This window comes from Bombus fervidus, chromosome 4, assembly GCF_041682495.2.
Source record: "Bombus fervidus isolate BK054 chromosome 4, iyBomFerv1, whole genome shotgun sequence".
In the NCBI taxonomy this organism is placed as follows: domain Eukaryota; kingdom Metazoa; phylum Arthropoda; class Insecta; order Hymenoptera; family Apidae; genus Bombus; species Bombus fervidus.
This window is the reverse complement of record NC_091520.1, coordinates 10349000-10362284: the sequence shown is the minus strand read 5'-3', so window position 1 is coordinate 10362284 and position 13285 is coordinate 10349000. Positions and strand designations below refer to the sequence as shown.

The 13285-nt window shown below is 47.4% G+C and overlaps 1 protein-coding gene across 18 annotated transcripts in view; it reads left to right on the top strand.

Moving 5' to 3' along the window:
* Nucleotides 1-13285, top strand: part of Rim (Rab3 interacting molecule) — a 68327-nt gene that overhangs the window by 42761 nt on the left and 12281 nt on the right. For 15 of the 18 annotated variants that reach the window (XM_072002691.1, XM_072002687.1, XM_072002695.1 and 12 more), the window contains 8 exons: nucleotides 207-458; nucleotides 1011-1196; nucleotides 4809-4838; nucleotides 7138-7288; nucleotides 7867-8033; nucleotides 8119-8294; nucleotides 8662-8899; nucleotides 9977-13089. In XM_072002691.1, coding sequence (XP_071858792.1) covers nucleotides 207-458; nucleotides 1011-1196; nucleotides 4809-4838; nucleotides 7138-7288; nucleotides 7867-8033; nucleotides 8119-8294; nucleotides 8662-8899; nucleotides 9977-13089 — 4313 coding nt within the window. The remainder of the gene's footprint in view (nucleotides 1-206; nucleotides 459-1010; nucleotides 1197-4808; nucleotides 4839-7137; nucleotides 7289-7866; nucleotides 8034-8118; nucleotides 8295-8661; nucleotides 8900-9976; nucleotides 13090-13285) is intronic. The other 3 variants (XM_072002697.1, XM_072002690.1, XM_072002696.1) reach the window with 3 other exon arrangements.

Sequence of the window (13285 nt, the reverse complement as noted above, 5' to 3'; positions counted from 1 at the left end):
TTGAACTTGGCCGGGCTGCCAAACGGTCTCGCTGCTACACCAGAGTTCCCCAACCACTGTTTCCTTTCCCTCCCTCGAAGTGGCGTTGTCTTGTTAATGCTCGACATCGATCGTCTGGTATCGCCCCATTTGCACGTCGATTCTACGAACGTATCAAGGACGTGTTCTATCATTCACCCTTCTATGTAATTCGTGTCCCGATGCAGCGAAAAGTCGAAGAGACGAACGAAGACGTTGGCGAACACGAACGATCCAAAGTGGAACCAAACGTTCATCTACGACGGAATCAGGAGGCCAGAGCTGAGGAAAAGGGCGTTGGAAGTAACCGTGTGGGACTACGGGAAGTACGACACGAACGATTTTCTCGGCGAAGCGATACTGGAACTGGCGACAGCTCATCTCGACGAGGAGCCCGAATGGCATCCGCTGACCGGCCACGGGGAACACCGACATATTGGGTATGTGAATCAGCTCGGTAGACCTTAGGATGTTTCACTTCTTCATGCCTCTGAGATGAGACGCAATCGCTACAACGCATTCGTTCGCTTGTTGCAATGAGAGACTAGGAGAGATATCTTAGAGATTGGTGACTGACGAATACTCTTTGCGCTTCTTAGTCGCTGAATGCAAACAAAAAGTAAACCGAATCTTCTAGAAAGCTTGTGAGAAGGGCTAGGCCTCTGTAGGCGTGCAGCTATTTTTTCCGAGTATTTAGGCTGAGGGAGAAGGAATCCGTCGACGGTCACGTGCGTTAACCCTTTTCTATATCACGTACGATCGCGGTGTATATACGGGCAACGTTTAATTCCCGTTGAATCAACGGAAAGATGATAAAGAAAAAGAAAAAAGAAAAAAACGAATGAAAAGACGTTGAATAATACGATGCAGCGAAAAGAGCAAGTATTTTCCGAATGACGTCGCGTCGTTCAGCGAATCCGTTCGGCTGATTCTTTTTCACCTAGCGCTAGCGAGAAGAGCGTAGCGTGAGATCTAAATTTCGCGTTGCACAGATACTATCAGGAGCCCGATGACATGGTGATAACTCCGGTGGACTGCCATCTCAGTCCACCGTCGACGACGTCGCGGCTGAGCGACTCTGACACTTCCGAATGCGATATCACGGACTGCGACGTCTCCAGGGAGCAAAGGAGAACAGCTGACGGTGCCAGTATAAGCAGTATCGGCAGTTCCTCCAGGTAAGAGCATCCTTCGAAAATCTCTCTACGTCGCGTCCCGAGAACTCTTCCACCAAACCGCCCCGAAACGATATACAATATAATATAAAACCGGGGGAGAGAGAAGAGCCCGTGCTATTTTCACGGCCGACGCGGCGCAAAAACCTTCTTCCACGACCGCACACCGGCCGGGATAACCGAGAACAGGGACCCGAGTCGAAAGTTGAAAACGTTTCGTAACGAGAAATAATCGTCAACGTCGTCTATCCATCGTCGATCCATCGTGGGAGTATACGCGGTTCCACGTAAACACCGTCGATAGTAAGATGCAGATAGAATTAACGCTATGAGCAAGAAGTTTGAGACCGCCTCCTTCTCGTTTTCCTTTCTTTTCGTTTTCCCTAAAGACAGTACGCGTTTAGTTGCATTTACGCGTAGATATTGTTATTTTATTTGCATGTAGACACATAGTGCGCTTTGGTAATCGTTTTCTCTCTCCTTTTTTTTTTTTTTTTTTTGTAGCACCCTCGGTTCGTCAGTCCAGTGTATTTATTTAAGAAGAAACATTCTAAAAGTGAGCCGATTCTTTTTACAGCAAGATGTTAACTTCTATATCAACGTTATTTTCTTTCTTTCGTTAAAGAAAGAAAAGGAAAGAAAAATATATAGATGGTTCGAGCTACGTAAGAAATGACGACGAAAACGTGAACGATCCATGGGGTGGTTTCAAACTCGTGTTCGATAGTGTGCCTCGCGTTGGCCGCAAGCTGAAGAGGAGACCACGAGATTAACGCGCGTCGGTTCCTCTTAATCGATCCACAGACCGTCTTGAACGGGCGACGAAGAATTTGTCGAGAAGCGGAGAGAGAGAGAGAGAGAGAGAGGGCTGTGTCGTGCAAGGTCCCACGTGACTGAACCAGTGCAGTTCATCAGGAATTAATGATACTTAACGGGAGTAGCGTGCCGATGTCCTTGGCCAACAGAAATCGCGTTACTAATCTGTTCGAGAGTTCCTATTCCCGGCTTAAGATCTCGTTTACAGGTTCCGTAACCGACACCGCAACTGTCGACGTAATGGTTATTCCCTCGGTAGCGTGCGACTTGTTCTTAATCGTCAATAAGACGAGCCGACGCCGCTACTCGAGATTAGCTGCAATTCGAACGTTCCTTCCATGCATCGTTGCTCTTTCTTGCATGGTTGCATCTCTTCCGGTTCATTGAGGAGACACACGGCTCAGGCGTGCGTAAGGGATGGTCCAGGATTGATCGTACAATTCCTGTTATTTCGGACGATATCGTGTTTACACACTGATAAATATTCCATCGATTATTGATATTATATATCGATTCTTCGTTATTCCAATCAAATTCTGTAATTTCTCCAGAGTTCAACTTTTGGAAAACTTGTGCATGAACTATACTTGTGTTAGAGGGTGTGAATAACGGAGTCTGAAGAGGAGCAGGGTGTTTACGCGGCTTAGTTGCTCCAAGTCGGCCGAGGCCGATCTCACCAGGTGAATCTCCGGATGATTGAAAGAGGAGCATTTTTATCTGTTGTGCTCGCGGAAGGCGGCGTCGCCGTGACGTAAAGGCGACGACCACAACGACGAAAGGGAGACAGAGACAGAGACAATGTGGCGGGGGTGAGAGGTGTGCGAATAAAGGTGTAGGTGGGAGAGGGAGGGTTGTGGGAACGAGAAAGAGAATTAGAGAAAGGGAGAGGAGAGAGGCCGTGAGCCAAGTTATAAAACTGGGCAACAAGCCAATTGACATGCCAGTTGGCCTGCAACCACCGCTGGCTGCGGAAGCCAGCCCCTGAGCCTCGTATCCATATTAATATTCCAACGATGACGTCCGATCGTTATTTGTGAGTGCAAAGTGCTTTCCCTCGAATATCCCGGTTCTTTATTTTTCTCCGAGGAAACGAGAAAAAAAGAAAGAAACACGGACTATCGACAAAGTGGCGGAGTTGAAACCGACAGGGGGTGAAAAACGGAAGGGTGAGCAAACTGGGAGAAAAAAGGGTAAAACAAAGAGGATACGAAACGAAGCCCACGGCTACGGACGGTGGTAAACGGCGTGTCTAAACAAATCCACTTTGAACGAGACGCTTAATAAAGTTTTTTGTCGTTTGCACAGAGGGCACGGCCCGCAATTCGTTCAATTTCCCCTGAATTTCGTGGCCACCGGTATCTTTCGAATCCAGTGACTCGCGAGGGTATAGGTCAGGGCCTCTGACGAGTTAATCGACTTCCTTTTAAACTCGCCAGGATCCCTGACTAGCTTCGAATTTGCTGATTTACACCCGCAAAGACTGGACCATATACCCTTTTATCCGAGTGTTAGTTTCTTCTACGGGGAAATTCAGTGTTTTGATTTGTGTAACGGTGGCGAAGTAACGAACGCATGTGACGCGGAAGAAAAGCAACATCGAGTGTGTGCTAATTATCGTATAGCATTGTTTGAATTACTCGTGGCCCTAATTCGAAGACCGCTCAAAGAACCGTTGAAGATCGAAGAACCACGAGGTTACCACTCGTCCGTGCCGTTGCAAGGAGGAAATATCGAAGAAGGAAGGAATCCCTGTGCCTCGGAACTCGCTGCCGCTTTGTCCCTCGTCCGTTTATGTCTCTCGGTTACCGTTCCCGGTTCTAATTGGTCGAACCTTTGTAAATTTATTCCACGGATGATGCTTGGAATTCTCGAGCCACGTTCCCTCGAGAGCGTTCTCTGGTTCTCGTAGAGGAGTAATGCGATTGCCATGCCGGCAGGAAACTCCGCCTGCACGCTCGTTCGTTTTCGTTTGTAATCAATCGCCTTATCTGGTCCGACCCTCTTCGATTCGAGGGTGCTCGAATAATAATATCCGTAAGTTTGCCGGGGACTCGTTGAAAATTACACGACACAGCGTCGAAAGCCCACGAAGGAAAAGTTGCCGGATCTTCTTCGTTGAAAATTTCGCGGCCGGTTTGTTCAATTTTTCATCGAGCATGCACGTCGCTTCCGCGACCACCTCGAGGTCGCTACGTCGAGGAATCTGTAGAAACGAATCGGAACGGCGTGCATGCTTCGTTAATCCATGCTGGCCTCAATCTGCGAGGCGCTGACCAATTTTTTCTCCCCTCTTCTTCTCCCTATCCGTTTCATCCCCATTGAATGGCGATGATACGGCGAGATACGATCGAGGCAAGCCCGCAGAAAGACACGCGCGCGGTTAATAATTGAAACATCCGGCGACATCCGAGGGAGCCGATCGTACGATGTGCAGATATTTAATAACCTTCAATATCACCTAATAGGATTATCCGAAGGGGTTTCACTGGTTACATTAATAAATCCATCGTCGGTCGAGTCGGCGGCCGCGACGTGTCGTACAGTCAGATTACTCTCTTTTCTTTCACCGCTACGTTCTTTCAGCCCGTTTTCGAGGGCACGGTGTAGATATTCTTTATCTTTTTTTTTCTTGTTCAATCGATAATCGAGGAACGTCTATAGTATCCAGTATCGCGTTAACGATGATTCTTCTAACGAGAAACAAAACATTCTAACGAGCCGTAATTTCTCGCGTTGGCGCTAGCCATCCCGTCTATTGATTTTCTTTGTTATTTATCTGTTTTGTTGTTTATTTTTTAGGTTTCATAATATGCCGTCAAATTATAAGCGGTACGGCCATTCAAACTTATATTTCCTCCTCTCTCTCACGAATCACGCAGTCACACACGTTCTTGCATCCTCACCGCTAAGTTAAATAGCGTTCCGAGTGTAGATCAATTATTAACGAACGTGATCGAATATAAGATATTCGCTTATATAGAAACCAACGAACGCAAACTGACGCGATCTCTCGACTCTAGCTGTCGAGCTAGATCGATGAAAACCAACGTAAAGAAATAACAAAAGCAACGTAGCACGATGAGTGCTACGTCAAAGAGATCGCGGCGCTTGTCAGACGTATTTCCACGTTTCCTCCAAAGAGGCGACTAACGACGCCGTAGTTTCGCGTCATTATCGACGAGAAACGACGGAGATATAGAAATCCTCCCGGTAACCGTTCACTCTGGACGCACTCACGATGTAAAGTCACTCGAACGTGTCCGTGTGCATCAATGGCAACAGGAGGGTTCGTCTGAGAAATCGCTCGATCGTACTAATTCGTCTTTTCCGTGATAAGCTGCCTTTATTTCTTTGTCTTGAAACGTCTCTCGTTACGCATAACGTTGTACCGAAATAATATTCAAGCTCTATCAACCTAGCGGAAATTCACGTGGAGATACGCTCGTTAAAACGACTATAACTGATCTTCCAAACATATTCGAGGTCTTTCGCGTGTCGAGCTTCTATGCAAGAGACCAGACGCACGTCGACTTTCGGTAATAGTCGCCGGAGGCTGCTTCCATCCACCCACTTGATGTTCCTGTGTTTGCACGCGGATCGTTCTCTCAGTCGCATGTGCACCGATCGAATGAACTTTATTCGATAGACGAACGGAATGAAAGAGTTTAGCACGTCGGCATTTAACACGTCGGCGTGCTGTAGATACGCTCGACGAGAAACCGTGTGTATGGTTCGTTTTTCGTCGAACAGCACACGAAACGATTAGACTACATACGAATGAAAAAATGAAAGTTAAGAAGAAAGAAAAGCGCAAGAACAAGTAGTTGCGCGCAGAGATTCAGCAGGTCACCGATCATGTAGGCACACGTAGGCGTCATCGTGTCATCGCTTCTTGCATTTGTCCCACGTTTTACGAGACTTAGATTGCGCGAAAGGACATGGCTTTTAGTAACGCTTAGTGCAACGCGATGCATCGGCCGGGGTGGCTCCATTCCCCTGTTCTTTTTATTTGTCCTCTCTCCGGCAAGCTTTACGTCGCGTCAGTGGATATTTGTTGGGCAACGTCCAGTTCGCCGGGGACGTTTCGCGATGCTTATTGGTGTGCCCGTTGCCAGGAACCGGGTCGATGACTGTCAGTGGCACCGTTCTCGAAGCGATTCGCGCGCGATCAATCTCCCGGCTACGGTTTTGTACGCATTTGGCTCAGTTGATCAGTCGCGGAGCCATTGTTTACAGCAGCCAGGCCAGCCTTTCTTTACCAAGTAGCTTCTTGGCAACCGAATCTGTCCTTCCATTTCGTCGAGGACACCACGGAGAAAACCGTCCAATCTGTGTCCGGCTTTTATTGGCAAATAACTCGTAAGAGATTAGCTTTCGCGCGTGGATCGCAACGTTGTGTATTTGCACTTTGTAGATCGACCGGTTTGCGACCAGTTGTCCGTCCGCAAAATGAGGTAACGAATATTAACTCGAAAGTATAATAATCCTTTCCGGTGTTACATTGGTGAACGGATAAAACAATGAAACTTATCGAGAAACGCGAGTCTGCTAAGTAACGCTTCATCAATCGTTGAAATGTACCTCTTGTTGTTCGTAAATTCGTAACTCTTAGTTCTCCAGTTAGCCAGACGCGACGATGAAAGACGCAACGCTGATTGTTTCAAGGCTGAATAATTAGAGCGACTGTTTGTATAGTCCGCATATCTGACAGACCATCGTAGGACGTGCAAATATTTAAATGGAACGAGCTCCTGACGAATTTTAACTATGGACCACGAGATTGCTTTTAATCTGCGGGATATCGGGAAAACAATCTTTTTGTGTTCCTTTATTATTTCTGCCACGTAGTAGAGTAACTCGCATCCTGTGTTTTGGTCTGTCGCTTAAACGAGTTCGTTTCGTGCGTATGTCAGGGGTCGGCAGAAAGACCACGGCACGGTGCAACGCGCAGCGTAGAGAATGCATATTTGATAAAGCATCGCCAATGAGAACCAGCCTGGCCGCATGCACTCTGTAATCTAGCGCGAGATCACAGCACTCGCCTTTCCCCTACGTCCATAATTTAACGTAATCTAAGCGTGACAAGACGATCACTAATTGGCGAAAAAATGAACGCATGCCGGAGCAGCCACTATTCTAGTCCCCCGCCGGAAAGGGAGCTGTGCATCGACGGGGAGCATCGAAGTCGAAGGGACATGTCGCCGCAGGGGCGTAAACGGGCCGCCATCATGATACGGGATCAGCCAGCGTCTATTTCTGGTTACCAGACCTATCGTAAGGTGAGTCCCGCTGCGTCATTTCCACCGATTTTCACCGAATACCTCGACGTTCTTTTTCTGTGAATTTAACGATCGTTCGACGAACGCGTAGTTTACGTACTCGTTGTAGATTATCGGATGTAGATTTCGCCAGTCATCGTCTGAAAAATCGCACGGAATCTTACAACTGTGATAGTAAGCGGAAGCCGCGAGCGAAGAACGTGACAAGTAATCGGCAACCAACAATAACCAGAATCAAACAAAATCAAGTGACTTTTTAAAACTTGCTGTAAATTCATAGTTAACTTTACAAAATACGGAACCTTTTTCCCCTTTCTAACAGATACGATTTAAATATTAGAGCCACATTTGTATTTCTATGAATCGTTCAATTATAAAATCATAAAAGAAAAAGTGCACAATCCACGACCTGTAACTTACCAATTTGCTACTATTATTAATTTGTAACTGATCGTAGTACGTATAGACTTAAATACACCTATTCTATCCGACACTTTCGTGATTCGCGTGCGGCATTATCGATTCGTTTTCGCCTACGGAACACCTGGACGGCGTAGTTAAATATCTGTAATCCCCAGGACGATATTCATCGAGGAATGATGGGCCACAGGTCGCATAGTGCAGCACCTATGGATTCGCCGAGCCTTCGGTATCGCGGAAGGTCTCAAAGTCCCACCGGTCATCGCTCTCTGTCTCCGCCGGAACATAGATCCATGCTTTACTCGCATGGCTACGTTCCACCCAGGTATGTTGTATGAGTTATCGACGCGAGCCACAAACGAAACCGTGATAGAGCAGAAAACGAGAACGTTTCGCTTTACGCATTCCAGATTCAGCTCGAGGTCAGCGACAGCCACTCCCACCGGAAGTCCGAAGAAGAGACAATTGCCTCTGATTCCGACGGCTCTGAAGGAAAGGGCTGTTCAGGATCCCGAGGAACGGGCGAGATTTATGAGACACCGCAATAGGCAGGTGCATACCACGTACAGGAGTACGGGTACGGGAGGTGAGCTCACTTTTCCCATTTTGTTCGCCGGGTTATTAATTTCAAAGTTTTCGAATACCTCGTGATACGAGAACAGTAATGAAACCTCGTGAAAATCCGCGTTCCTAATTGACCTTGTTTCGGTAATTTTTGGCTAGCGTGAATACGCCAGGATGAACTTTGTAATAGGATGTTATTAAAGGGTGGACGTTTGATGTGTAAAATTGACCGTAATTTTGAAACAGTTTGATATTTTTATTTTCGATTATATTAGAATTTATCTGTGAAGAGGATCGGTATAGGAGTCGTAGGTTATTGGATATATATTTTAGAATTTATAGATGGCGAAGTAAGTGTATCTCCAATGGGAATGACGTTGATTTTTCAGGTTGGGAAAGACACTATAGCGGACTGTCGGATTCGGATCTGCTCTCGATAGATCAGGATCCGTTATCTTTGCCGCACAGTCACCCTTATCGAATGCACAGACCGCGAAGGGGAAATTTAAGTCCTGACAAAGACGTACTTGGTGATCTTGGTGACTCCGATATGGAGAGTATAGCCTCCGTGACGAGCAGTGCCTTCAGTACGCAATCGGAACGACCACGTGGCTCTAGAGGACTAATGTGAGTATAGCTCAATGTCTATTGTATTTTAATTTTCGAGTCGATGACCTTGCATTTCAAAGTCAGTGTACAAAGCAAGACAAGTTCCATAGAGAAGAAAGTATCCCTTTAGAGGAGACAGCCATCCACTGTACCATTTTTACGTGACATTCGGGTAAATCGCGTTCCTTTCCCTCTATTTTTCCCCTCTTTTCTCATTTTTCCCCTTCGGCTCTCGTATTTCTTTCTCCCTTTTTCCTTCCTACTAATCTCATCTCATAGTCCATTCATTCAGAATAGCGTAATCCCGTTTTCTCCTCCAAGTAAATTATCGTTATGCTCGTCGATGGACCATGTACACCGCGCACAGAATGGAACATTTGATGGCTTACCTTCTCATCGACGATAATCCCTGAATTAAATGGACATTGCCGAATGAAACGACACCCCGTAGTTGCACTATTTCATTTCCCCCCGCCTGCTTGATAGGTTTCCCAAAAATCCTGCCGCGCTCTCTTCGAGGAATTCTACTACTTTAGTTGGCTAGACTGCACCTCCTATGCACTGTGTCAATGTCCATTTAATATTGTCCCATTCTAATAAAGCAGGGATTAGTGCGTGGCGTTGGTCGAACGGCTAGGTCTACCTACGTTGAAACACGTCACAATTACATATATGTATGTATGTTGTGTGTATAATCACGAAGAGACTAATCAATCGTCGCACGTCCTACAGACAACCTGCATTTATATATATTTGTTCGGCGAGTGACAAATGCAACAAAATTCTCGGCTCAAATTTTCTCTTTCGGTACCTATCGCATTGCAACAAAAGCTATGTCATGTACAAAAAATAAGAAAAGAAAAATAAAACCATTTTGCGAAAAAAAAAACCCTGGTGAAAACGGAACCAAAAAGATAGCAGATATTTTAAGAAAAACAAGGAAGAAGAGAAACGCGTTCGATCGATCGCGAACGTGCGAGTAGAGTCTTTTTTTTTTTTCTTTGATTAAAAAAAAATGAAGAATGGGCTCAAAAAAGAAATCGTTAATGTAACCGCAGAAGCGCTAAAACTCTATATGAAAAACATTGTTTGCAGACCGACAGTTAAAAACGTTTTAATACCCGGTGTCATATCCCCTATGCCCCTGCCCCCTAGGCGCAATAGGCGCAGGCACAGACTTAGGGTACCCTGCAGCGAATGTCACTGTCCGAACAACAATCCCACCAAGCCCAGGAGCAACAACCCCAGCAAGCACAATCCCACCCCGCATCCCCTCGTACGGAGCAAGTCCGCAGTGGTGCGCTCGTTGTACAGAAAGATGCGTACGCCGTTCACGAGGTCGCAGACCGTCGACGAGAACATGCTGAGATATTACAGCCCGGAGACCAGCGAGTACAGCGTCTCCGAGGGGTACTTGCTCAAGCCAGAGGAGCTAACCGGTAGCTCTAAGAATCGTATACCGGAGATATACGTGGAGGATTGCCTTCAGGTCGACTTCAACGATCGCCTCATCGAGAAGTTTCGCGACAGATACTCGTCGCCCTATCAAGTGGACTCCGGTATGCGTAGACGGTCGCGTAGCTGGCAAGATCGTACCGGCAGAACCGCGAAATCTAGGCACCACTTGTTCTCGAGAGGCTTGCACGACGTAACGGACGATCACGGCATTAGGAACCTAGACGTTAGCTTACGGCCGCGTAGATCGTTTTTATTCTCGAAGGCTAGGAGCTTCGACTACGACGTGCTGCACGATACCTACGCTGATCGTTACGGTTTCGGACTAGGCACGGGCATGCTCTCGCGTAGAGCCAAGAGTTTCGAGTACGACACTATATCAAGCAACATATTCAGCGACGACAGCCTGAGAACCGCCCGTCGTAAATTGAAGAAGAACATGGCTATTAACGATGCCGGTTACGGCGACAAGATACCGGCTCTGGGCGATCAGAGTAAATCGTACTTCGACTCGAACAGCGACGACAAGATGCCCAAGATTCTGCTCAATCGAGAGAAAAATTACGACTACATGCTGAAGCAGGATCACAAACCATTCTATGGATACGATTCTGAATTTAGTTGCGGTGAAACGGAGATTTATATGCCGCGCTTCGATAAACAGATCATAGATATGGATCTTGCCGGTAAAGGTTACCACTCGTACGATCTGTCGGAGGAAAATTCTTTCAGCAGCGACGATCAAATAGGTCTGCGGAACGTCCTTGGCCGTGAAGATCCCACCAAAAGGAAATACAGAGACTCGACGTTCCAGGAGCACGATTCCGCGTTCGGTCGAGACATATCCAAGAAACGAACGAAGAATCTCGACAGCGATATCTGCGACCCGACTAACGAGCACATTTACTGCAGCATCGACGAGGCGCTGTCGTCCGCGGAGAAGTACGGCCCGGACAGGGACATTACTTGTTCTTCGATGCATGCTGCCTCGGATTTAGAGCACTACGACAATCAGAGAACTAGCGGTCGTTCTCGAAGAAGAAGGAAAAGCAGCGAATCGTATCTGGAGAACGGATACGATGGTTACAACTGGGATATCGAATACGACGAAGGGTTTATCGACAGAGGGAACGTCGACGAGTACGACCACCGGTTGTACGATTACGAAGATGAAAATATTCCGAGAACAGACGCAGAAATGTACGAGGACGATTACTATAGAAGAAGAGACGGCAGTCGAAGTAGTAGACGTAAGAAAAGATCGTCGCAGTACGTTGATGCTGACTACATCGGTGATTATCGTGACTATCGTTCCGCGGAGGAGTACGATTATCAAGCGCACAGTGGCCCAGAGTGTGTTGGAGCCGACGCTTATCAAGATAACACGCTGCCACGAAGGAGAAAGAGGAGAAGTAGAAGGGGAAGCAGAGAAGTTAGTACGGGTGTCTACGAGAACTTACCGTATCGAGATACGATATCGAGCACGAGGGGCACGCTAACCGTACCGAGTTTATCCGATAGCAAGCGAATGATGCTGCAACGAGCAGAATCTACGCCGATCTTACGTTCCGACGAGGAACTGAGCTCGTCGGACAGAGCGGAAAGAGCCAGACGTCTGTATCGTCGCAAAAGGAACAGCAGCTGCCCCGAAGCTAGAGAGCTTCGATACTACGATCCTCCACGAAGAAAAGACGAAGAAAGAAGTACGAACTTTATTCTGGACTCGGACGAGGATTTCGGTTCGATGGAGACGGTCGTGTGCGCAGACTGTTTCCGTCAGAAGAACGTAACGGGCACGGTGGTTAGCGATGGTATTAGATCGGGCTACTACGACGGGGAACAGGTTCGCGATGGTTACGTAGACTCAAGATACGACTACGAAAACGTTCAGACTCGCGATTATCGGGAACCATACGAACTGGCTAGGTCGGGATCGCTGCGATCGTCGTCGCAGTATCGTGGTAGGCGAAAGACTAGTTGTCCGGAGTGTCGAGAATTAGCGATGTCGTACGAATTAGGTAGGTCTGGCTCGTTCTCGCGAAAGAGCGAAGAGAGGAGACCTTCGGTAGAATCGAGACATAGGTACCGTAGACGAAATAGCAGCTGTCCGGAGCCTAGGGATCTCGAGCTACTCGAGAAGAGGCAGCAGCAACAACGTCATCAGCAAGCCCAGCAGCATCCGAGTCAACAACAGCAGCAGGGTAGTAAGAGGAACGTAGCGATCAGCGACACCCTCGAGTACTACGAGTACTCGATGGAGAGCGAGAGCCAGTGCAGCGAGAACTGCGGATTTGGCCCGTGCGATCCGCGTAGGCCTCGTAACCGAGCACCCCACCCCGGTAACGCTAATTCAAGTCTCTTTGATTCCCAAACCGCTACCTCCGACACTACTAAAAACTACCACCCACGGGCCGTCGATCACCACGAAACCTCACGAAACACGAAACTGTCGCGGCGCGACAACTTCACCGATACCGCTGTCACCTCGTCGTCGTCCCCAACGTCGTCGACTCGACGGCGTTCGCGGAAAAAAACCGCCGCCGACGATGCCTCCGCCGCCGTCAACCAACAACGTGACGACGCGCGGGATCGCCGATCCTCCTCCATGCCCGAAAGCAGCGAGTACAGTCAGTCGGGCTCGTACGAGAAGCCGTCCAGGACCCAGCCAGGCGATAACGAGCACGACGATCATAAAAGGGGTCAGTTCACCAGGAGTCTTAGTAATACCGACGCGCCACAGGACGAGAAAGTTGGTAAGTTTCTGCGATCTCTCGTTGGAATTAGATTTAGAGACATTATTTTTTTCGGAAGATTGTTTTTAGGAATTTTCATTAGGAAAATTGTAGTTTAGAAATTTAGGAAGTGATTAATACAGATATGCCCAAATTATAGTGTAAAATATTTTTCTACATAACGAGGGTTTCTCTTTATTTGAAGTCTAATCGAATG